The 10,362-nt window shown below is 40.2% G+C and overlaps 1 protein-coding gene across 6 annotated transcripts in view; it reads left to right on the top strand.

The window, feature by feature from the left end:
- Nucleotides 1–7,349: 7,349 nt before the first annotated feature.
- Znf143 (zinc finger protein 143) overlaps nt 7,350–10,362 on the top strand; it is a 62,308-nt gene continuing 59,295 nt past the window's right edge. For 4 of the 6 annotated variants that reach the window (XM_046438156.2, XM_046438160.2, XM_046438161.2 and 1 more), the window contains exon 1: nt 7,379–7,460. In XM_046438156.2, coding sequence (XP_046294112.1) covers nt 7,419–7,460 — 42 coding nt within the window. In that variant the 5' untranslated portion in view covers nt 7,379–7,418. Of the gene's footprint in view, nt 7,461–7,518; nt 9,003–10,362 lie in introns of those variants that run through there. The other 2 variants (XM_046438157.1, XM_058577021.1) reach the window with 2 other exon arrangements.

The following is a 10,362-nucleotide window of genomic DNA, read 5'->3' as shown; positions in this document are numbered from 1 at the left end:
TGAACAGAACAATTCTCATTTGGGGTTTTGTTTCAAGAAGATGTATTGTCATGTCTTTGAGAACAAGTTTTATTGTCTCCCATTAATTGGTTCCAAACTAATCTCCATTATTTATTTATTTATTTTTAGTTATACATGGGCACAATATCTTTAAATATAAGTGGTGCTGAGGATCGAACCCAGGTCTTCCACGTGAGAGGCTAGCGCTCTACTGCTGAGCCACAACCCCAGCCCCACCATTGTAGACTTTAACCCCAAATTATACCTTATAATTAAACTACTTAAATAATGTTCAAATGATAGCTTTTAATGAATCCAATATATACTTCAGTTTTCATGATTTCTTTAAACAATATCAAATTACAGTTTGTCACAGAGCATATGTCTTAATATGTTTGAGTTTCTACATGGGAATGCAACTCTTGTAAGACACCCTCCCACCCCAACCTGCCCTGCACTGGGCATTTGAACCCAGAGGTGCAATTGCAATGGAACTAAGTCCCCAGTCCTCTTTTGAGACAGGTCTTGCTAAATTGCTGAGGCTGGCCTCAAACTTAAAATCCTTCTTCCTTAGACTCCTACCTCCCTGGGATTATAAATATGCTCCACCATGCCCAGCTATAAATTTGTTTTTGACATATTAAGATACTGACTGCTGTATTTTGCTCTAGAAGGGACTATACTATAGGAGGGGCCAAACCAGAGCCTCATAGCTATATGCCGCTATTCAGCCCAAATATACCCTCTTCCTGAAGCAAGCACGAAGAAAAAGGCATTAAGAATTACCATAACATAATGTAATACCAACTACTGTGGCAGCAGGATCACAAGTTTGAGAGGAACCTCAGCCACTTTAGCGTAAGATTCTATCTCAAAATATAAAGTGATGGGTGTGGTGGCACACCCCTATAATCCCAGCAAGGTCAAGGAGTAAAGATACCAAATTCAAGGCCAGTCTCAACAAATTGGTGAGGCCCTATGCAACTTAGTGAGTGAGGCCAAATATCAAAAAATAGAGCTGGGGATATAGCTCAGTGGAAAAGCACCCCTGGGTTCAATCCTCAGTACCAAAAAAATAAGAGCTGGTGTAGTAGCTCCATGGTAAAGCTCCCTTGGTACCACCAAGTGGGAGTGGTATTTCATGAATTTAATGAAAGTTATGCCTTCAGTAAGAACACATGACTTAAGCATAACAGACATTCCATACTTACAGAATGAATCACCTAAGTTACATCGCTATAAGATTTGTCTGTTCTGATATAATTTAAATTTTTGGCAAAGATAACCTGAGGTTGTTTACCAGCAGTGTTTCTACTGAATTCCAGCTTCTACCCTTAGATTGGCTACCCTTGCAATACCATATAATACTTGGGCTTCATGGTTTAAAAAAAAAAAAAGGTTACATGTTCACTTACATGTCAAGTATCTTGGAATACTTAATCTTTTTCAGAGAAGGAGGAATTGTTATCTAAATAAGTCACATCTTGAAGCTAGAAAAGGTTCTTCTTGCAAGAACATTAGTTCTTTTTTCTGTGTGTGGTACTAGGGATTGAACCTATATTAACAGTAGAAATCCCTCATTTTTGCACTATGAGAGGAATTAATATCTTAGAGTAATATTTTTCTAGGGTTATCATCATCTCCTACCAAGTTTTTTTAAAGTACAGGTTAGTTCATCTTAATATAGTTCGATTCTGCTTCCATGCATATACTGAAGTTTGTCAGCTATACTCAAAACCTTTTAAAAGTTTCTTTTAAAAGACTGGTCAGATTAGCCAAATTTTGTACAAACGTGTAACAAAAGAGACTCCACTATTGGGGTGGGGTTGTGGCTTAGCAGCAGAGCGCTTGTCTAGCATGTGCAAGGCAATGAGTTCAATCCTCAGCACCACATAAAAATAAATAAATAAATGTCCAACTGCAACTAAAAAAATATTTTAAAAAAAGAGACTCCACTATATATAATGAACCCCCAAACAGAACAACAACAACAGAAAACTTGGCCAAACAATAAAAAACTTCCTCAACTTGATAAAGATATCTACCAAAAACCCAAAAGTTAATATGCTTAATGGTAATAATTGTTCCTAGTTCAGGGATAAGACAAGGATGCTCACTTTTACCACTAGTACTCAACATTACAAATCAAGTTCTAGGCAAGGCAATTAAACAAGAAAAGGAAGTAAAGGGAATCCAGGTTGAAAAAGTAAAAATATATTCACAAGATGATATGATAGAAAATTCTAAGAAACAACATGCACAAAATGATTTTAAGATTGCAAGATACAAGGTTATATAATATACAAAATTTTTTGTATAATATACAAAATTTTTTGTATAATATACAAAAATTAGTTGTTTTTCTAAACAGCACTATGCTAAAACTAAAATTCCACTTACAGTAGCAATGAAAAAGTACTTACGAGTAAATACAACAAAACAGGGTAAAACTGAAATAACTATATAAGTGGAAGATATCATGAACGCTGCAACATAGCACAAATTGATCTACAGATACAGTTTTATCCATATGAAATTTCAGCTATCTTTTTACCCCCTGCCCAGCAACTTACTAGCTTATCCTGAAATGTGTGTATGGGAATATAAAGGACCCAGAATAGATGAAACAATATTGGAAAAAGTAGATTTAGTGATCACATAGTGTTCTGTTGGTGTAAGGATGGTCCAAGAGAATAAAGTTGAATCACTAATTAAACCCTTACATTTATGGTTAGTTGATTTCCAGTAAAGGTGCCAAGAGTGTTCAACGTGGGAAATAGTCATCTTTTTAAGATACGTTATCTCCATGCAAAAGCATGAAACAGGTCTCTTAGCTAATGTATTAAAGATTTGAATGAAGGCTTCAAACTATAATAAAATTCTTGGGGAAAACCATACACATAAATCTTAATGATTTTTTATTAGGTAGTGGTTTCTTAAACTTGTATCCAAAGCACATATTTAAGGAAAAAAATAATTGGGCTTCATCAATATTGTGGTTCAAGTTGTATTTTTTGTTGTTTTGCATGGTACTTAAAATAGAACTGAGGGACTTGCACATACTAGGCAAGGGCTCTACCACTGACCACAACCCCAGCACTCCAAAAGACTATTTATTTATTTTGGTACCAGGGATTGAACTCTGGGGCACTCAACCACTGAATAACATCCCTGCCTGTATTTTGTATTTTATTTAGAGACAGGGTCTCACTGAGTTGCTTAGCGCTTTGTTGTTGCTGAGGCTGGCTTTGAACTCCTGCTTTAGCCTCCCAAGCCACTGGGGTTACAGGCATACACCACCACACCCAGCCACAATGTGTAAAAACTTTTGCAGAGGGCCCTAATTTCAATCCCCAACACTGCACAAAAAAAAGGGGGGGGGTGGGGTGGGGTGGGGATAAAGATGGACAATTACAAATATTGGCAAGGATGTGGAGAAATTAGAATCCTTACATATAAAATGCTCATCTGTTGTGTTTGGCAGTTCCTCAAAAGGTTGTAAACAGTTTTACCATATGACTCTGCAATTGTATTCCTAAGTAAATATACCAAGAGAAATAAAATACATCCATAATACTTGCACAGAAATGTCATAGAGTCTGGGTGTGATATTGTCTCTCTGAAATAGAATGGGGCGGGGGTGTATGCAGAGATGTGCTTCAGTATTATCCAAAGTATAGTATTCCTAAGAGCCAAAAAGGTAGAAAAAAAAATCTTACATGCAGAAGGCCCTTGGTTCAATTCCCAGCACCACACACACACAAAAAAGGTAGAAACAATTCAAATATCCATCAGTTGATAAATATTAGATTCATACAAATAGTTAGCAAAAAGGAATGAAGAGCAAATCACATGCAATCCCAGCAATCTGGAATGGGGAAGCAGGAGGATCCCAAATTTAAGGCCAGCCTGGGCAATTTAGTGACCTTGTCTCAAAAGGATTGAGGATGCCGTTCACTGGTAGAGCACCATGGGTTAAATCCCCAACACAAAAATAAAGAACTATAATGGGGTGGGACTATAGATCAGTGGCAGAGCACTTGCCTAGCATATATCAGGTCCTAGTTTGTTAAGAGGCATACCTTTGGGATCTTCAGGGGGTTTGAAGTTTTAGAAGTTATAAAATTATATTATTCCAGAGAGTATGGTGGTACATGCCTGTTATCCCAGATATTGGTTGGAGACTGCATGTGTGAGTCCAGCCTTGGAAATCTAGTAAGACCGTCTCAAAATAAAAAGGGCTGAAGATGGCAGAGCATCACAAATTTGAGATTGGCTTTAGCAACTTAGGGAGACCCTGCTTCTTAAAAGTATGTTCTAATTAAACCCTAACAAATGGAATGTAAATACGAATTTTCCTTTCTGTGTGAAAGCTAAGAAAATTATCTCAGTCTACAAACCCAGGATTTTCTCTTCTTTTTTGAGACACACACTCACTGTGTTATCCAGGCTGGCGTCAAACTTAAAGATTCTTCTATCTCACCCTCCCAGTTCACTGAGATTACAGGTGTATGCCACCAAACATGGCACAAACCAAAGACTCAACCCTGTATCCATGAGCCCTATGAAAAGTACAGTTGTTTGGTATATTTTTTTCAGAGGTTTCATAAGAATCTCAAAGGAGTTGTCAAAGTACTTAAGAACCACTGCTACAGGAGCTGGGATTGTGGCTCAGTGGTACAGCGCTCGCCTAGCACATGGAAGGCCCTAGGTTTGATCCTCAGCACCACATTAAAGAAATAATTAATTAAAATAAAGATATTGTGTACAACTACAACTAAAAAACCCAAATGTATATTTTTTAAAAGAACCACTGCTGTAAACAATGAAGTGGAAAAAGACATTTATCGAGTACTAAAAAACATCTGAGAGGCACTGTGCTTCCTATGTACAGTATTTACATTACCATAAATCCTCCCAGCAACATTGTTAAATGGGTGGCAAGTGCCACATCTGTAGCTACAGTTCCTAATTGAGACAGACAAAACACTGGTTTGGGGTGAGGTGGTACTCTCCTATAATCCGAGTTCTGGGAGGCTTAGGAAGAAGGATTGCAAGTTTGAGGCTAGCCTCAGCAATTTATTGAGACTGTTGTTTTGAAATGAATTCTGGGGATAGAACTCATTATCAGGACATAATGAGCTATGTCCCCAGTGCTTTATTTTTCGGTACTGGGAACTGAATACAGCTACCACACATGAAACGACTTATTTGTACCCATTAACTTCACCACTGAGCTACATTCTCAGCCCTTTTGGTTTTGAGATAGGTTGCCCTAAATTGCTGGGGGTCTCAAAAAATTGCTATCTGGTCTTGAAATCCTGCTGCTTCAGCCTCTGGTATAGCTGAGATTACAGGTGTGCACCACTACCCCCAGAACCTCTTATCCTTCAGCTGAGCTTTGGTTAAAAGGGAATCAATCTATCCATTTATTTTTTTGGTATTGGGAACTGAACCCAGGAGTGCTTTACCACTGAGTCATATCCCAGCTCTTTTTATTTTAGATGTACATGGACACAATATTTATTTTTATGTGGTGCTGAGGATAGAATTCAGTGTCTCACCACTGGGCAAGTGTTCTACCACTGAGCTACAACCCAGCCCTTATTTTTGAGACAGGGTCTCACTAAGTTGCTTAGGACCTCATGAAGTTGCTTGGGCTGGCCTCAAATTTGCAACCATCCTGCCCCAGCCTCTCCAGTCACTAGGATTACAGGTGTGAGCCACCGGCTCCATTAACTTGTAAATGAGCAAAATCCTCTAGCATCAAAAAACTTTTTTTTTTTTGGTGCTGGGGACTGAATTCAGGGGTACTCCACCACTGAGCCACATCCCAAGCCCTATTTTGTATTTTATTTTAGAGACAGGGTCTGAGTTGCTTCACTCTTGACGAGAATGGCTTTGAATTGGCGATTCTCCTGTCTCAGCCTCCCCAGTGGCTTTCATACAAGAACCTAAAAAGTAATCAGAAATATTTTAAATTACTAAAGAATGTGTTAAAGCTTAAATAAAATCCTATTTTCCTTCTAAGAGCGTTTGGGTACAAATTATGCATGTTTGCCTTGGTTAAGGTACACCTAAGCAGGAAAAGGGGAATGCTGCAACCCCAGAGTACAGATATGCACCAAAGCACTGTCTTGAGGGCTGGCTATATTTTAACATTTTTGACTTATCCTCCGTCTATTCCATAATCATCTGAAATGCAAGAAACTAAACATTATCCTACTCTCTCCGTTTAAGTACCCAAATCTGTTCAAGCAAGCCGACGTCCTCATAATCGATTCTACACCTGGCTTGCCTCATTTAACAAATATTGAGTCTACACACTTTATTTCATTTTTACTCGGCATGGTTTCCCAAGCAAATAAATATTTACTCAATACCTCCTGAAATTACTAGTATTTTCAATGACTTAGAAAAGGAATGGATGAGAGCTACCACACATGAAACGACTTATTTGTATCCATTAACAGGTTTAGGGGACCCGATTGAATACTTTCCCGCACCCCTTTGACTTTTTCAGTTATCAACACACAAAAGGGAAATAAGATTCAAAAGAACGTTGCGACACCAATTCAGTTGACTTCAAACTTTGAGCCAAAAGTACAAAAATGAATAAATGCTTCCAGTCTCCCGGAGGAATCTTAGACTACCACCACTCTGGTGCCAAACTCCGCGGGAGTTTCCGGGGCAGAAGGCTCATCCTCCCACCGCACGGTGATGCCCCCGGCGACTGGAGAAGCGCAGGCAGGCCTGGAAGCCAGTCACCGGCACACATCAGGTCTCGGGTAAACGGCCTTTGCCCAAGACCAAGGGCCTCAATCAGCATTGAGAGCCCCCGGGGAGCGGGCAGGTCTCCCATCCTGTCCTATGCTTCCCCTCCTCTTCCCTCCCAATGGTACAGCATTCGGCAAGGGCTAGGCAAAGCTCATCTGGTCTCCAGAATTCATTCCAACAAGCCCACCGGGAAATCCCAATCCGCCTCTTCGCCCCTGTGGGGAAAATGGCGCCCGTCACCCTTTCTCCCTCCCAGGTAATCACAAGGACCAACCTCCCTCCCTTGCTACAAAATGGCGTCTCCCGCTGGAGCCCCGGAATCCGCATAATTAACTTGTCAGTGAAGTGGTGTTGGTCTGGGATGAGCGGTTCTGCTAACCAGTAAGACACAGAAACTTTGATTCCGCACTTTGCGCGAGCCACTCAGGCGCTGGCTGGAAGACCAACCTTGGTGACGTCCCAAGTTGGGGCGTGCCTAAGGGGGCGATTCCCTTCTGGTAGGTTAAATTTGGTCCAATTAAAAGCAGGGAATGCCCAGTGAGTGACGTAATGCCTGCCCAATGGAGGCTGGGGGCGGGCCTCAGACACGCTATGCGGGTTGCGGGGCCTGGGGGCCGGGCGGCTGTTTCCTGTCCTGGTGCATGGTGGTCGGACGAAGGAATTGTTGGAAAATTTTCTCGGAGGTTCGTATATAAATGTGTTTTTACCCAGTGTGCATTATTCTCCGCCCGGCCGCCGCCCTCAGCGCGGCGGCGCGGGCCCGCTTGGGCCCGGGCTCCGGCTCCCACTGCTCAACCTCGGCCGCAGGCCTTGTTGATCCTACGGCCGCCTCGGTAGCTGCGCCTGGGCAGAAGCGGAGTTTATTAATAACCCGCGGCCGCCACTCTGGGCGGCGGAGCTTTTCTAGCTGAGAACGCAACCCCCCCTGTCCCAGCGTGCCGCGCCCCGCCTGTTCCCCTCAGGGGACCGCCGAGGGGAGGGAAAGTGAGAGGAGAGGGTGGAGTCCTCGGGAACCTGGCGGCGTTTCTCGGCCTGACCTCGGCGCAGAGTCCCCAGGCGCGCCGGGGCGAATCTCCTCCGGCTGCTACGGGTCCACGGTTCACTCGAGGGCCCAGCAGGGGCGCCTGCGGCCCGGCTGGCCGTGGGCCCGCTCGGGACCCTGCTTGCGGATAGCATCCAGAATTTCCTCCCACTCGGATCGCGGAGAGATTTCTTGTTTTCTTTTTGCTTTATTATTAATTTGTTTAAAAGGATTTATGAATCCTAACACCAAGTTTTAGAAATTTGTAACTTATCATTCTCTCTTTCCCCGGTTTTGACTAAAGAGTGAACAAATCATTATAACACCTTGTAATATTTTATTGTTTTGAGTTCATTTTTGTTCCCTCCTCTCTTGATTTTTTAAAAAATTTCCCCCACATTATAACGCTTTTTAAAGGGCACCGTTGTCAGCACATTATTTGAAGTTAGTTTCTGCCTTTGCTATGGAAGAGTATAAATTAGCTGCATAGTTAAGTGGGGATGTAATGAAAAATTGTAGATTTTAAGATTGTGGTCGTTTTTGTCCTTAATTTTGCCAGAAAATGACGTGAAATCAGTGTAATACTATTTTTTTTTTTTTAAAAACTAAGTACATAGTTTATTGTTTAAGAAATTTGACGAAACACCCCCAAATGCCAGTAAGATGCATAAATAGTTTTATCCTGGCATATTTTGACTATACTGTTTATACTAAATTGGTTGTCTAAAAATGACACCTCCCCCCATTAAAAAAAAAAAACAAAACTATTGATACGATGCACATGCCTTACCTTCCACAATTTAAAGTGTATAATTAGCTGAGTTTTATTATATTCAATTTATACATTTCTTTTATTTAAAATATCAATCCCATTTATGTATCACCACAACTTTTTAAACATGTTCATCACTCTAAAAAGAAACTGTGATTCCCCACTTCCTTTCATCACCCCAGATTATGCCTATTCTGGTCATTTCATGTAAATGCAATCATAGAGGATGATTTTTGTGACTGGCTTAGCATAGTATTTGCCAGAATGTTATAACGTGTATTAGTACTTTATTTCTTTTTTTATTGCCAAATGGACACAGTTTTATTCACTCATCTGTTGATGGATATTTGGGTTGTTTCCATTTTTTGGCTATTATGGATAATGCTTCTGTGAACATTTGGGTGCAGATTTTTCTGTGGACATGGGGTTCAGGTGAGGAGTGTTATTGTTTTGCAGTGCTGGGAATCCAAACCAGGGTCTTATGTGTTCTAGGCAGGTAGGTACTTGACCACCAAAATACATCTGTAGTCTTTTTAAAAAGTTTTTGAGAAGGGCCTCACTAAGTTGTCCAGGCTGGCCTCAAACTTGTGATCCCTCTGCCTTATCCATCTGAGTAGCTGGGATTACAACCATACCACTACACTGCGTTTGGAGATAGGTGTTTATTTCTCTTGGGTACATGTACTATAAGTTGTCTCATATGATAACTCTATGTTCAACCTTTTACGGAACTGTCAAACTGTTTTCCACAGTGGCTGTACCATTTAGATTTTTACCAGCGAGGTATAAGGGTCCCAACTTCTCTACATCCTTGCCACTACTTGTTATTACACCCATCCTGGTAGATATGAAGTGGCACATATTGTGGGTTTGATTTGCATTTCTCTGAATGCTAATGATATTGAGCATTTTTTCCATGTCTCTTATTGGCCAGTTGTATGTCTTTGAAGAAATCTACTTGGATCCTTTCCCCCATTTAAAAGTTTTTTTTTTTTTTTTGGTCTCTTTATTTATTAAAAAAAAATTTTTTTTTTTTGTACCACATTCACAATCCTTTTCATTTTTTATTTGGGAGGCACTTAATCACAAAGCCATATTCACAGTCCTTTTTATTTTTTATTTTCAGAGAGGGTCTCACCAAGTTTTTGTGGCCTTGCTAAATTGCTGAAGCTGGTTTTGAAATTGCCATCCTCCTACTTCGGTCTCCTAAGTCACTGACTGGTATTACTGGTGTCCACCACCATGCCCAGCTTCTTTTCATTATTGAGTTGTAAAGTTCTTTGTGTACTCTAAATAGAAATTCCTTATCAGATACATGATTTACAGAGTAACCTAAACCTTTTGCTAAGCATTGGGATATTGCTTAAAGATTCATTGTATTCTTCATAGAAAGATGACCTGGCTGGAGTGGAAAAAAGTAATTTATTATTTTAGATGTTATTCATTGTTTACAGTGTGTGTGTGTGTGTGTATAGAGATAGATGTGTGTGTGTGTGTATACATAATGGTGTGTGTGTGTGTATATATATATATATATATATATATATACACCCATATATATATATATATATAATGATCATTTGAGAAGAACTGTATCAGTCCTGATTTCATTACTTAGCTTTGAGGTTTTATATAGTGTTTTAGAGTTTTGGTAGGGGGTAGTGGTTAAATCTGAAGTTTTACCAGTTCTGAATCTTTTTGCTCCTGGCTTTATTTCAGGACATAATGATTCCCCACCTCCATATTGGTGATTTACCCACTCTACTACTGAGCTACATCCCTAGCACTTTTT

Source organism: Marmota monax, unplaced genomic scaffold, assembly GCF_021218885.2.
Source record: "Marmota monax isolate L192 unplaced genomic scaffold, Marmota_monax_Labrador192_F-V1.1 WCK01_AAM20220418_F8-fsc00061, whole genome shotgun sequence".
NCBI classification, from domain to species: Eukaryota; Metazoa; Chordata; class Mammalia; order Rodentia; family Sciuridae; genus Marmota; species Marmota monax.
This window is presented reverse-complemented; position numbering and strand designations above follow the sequence as displayed.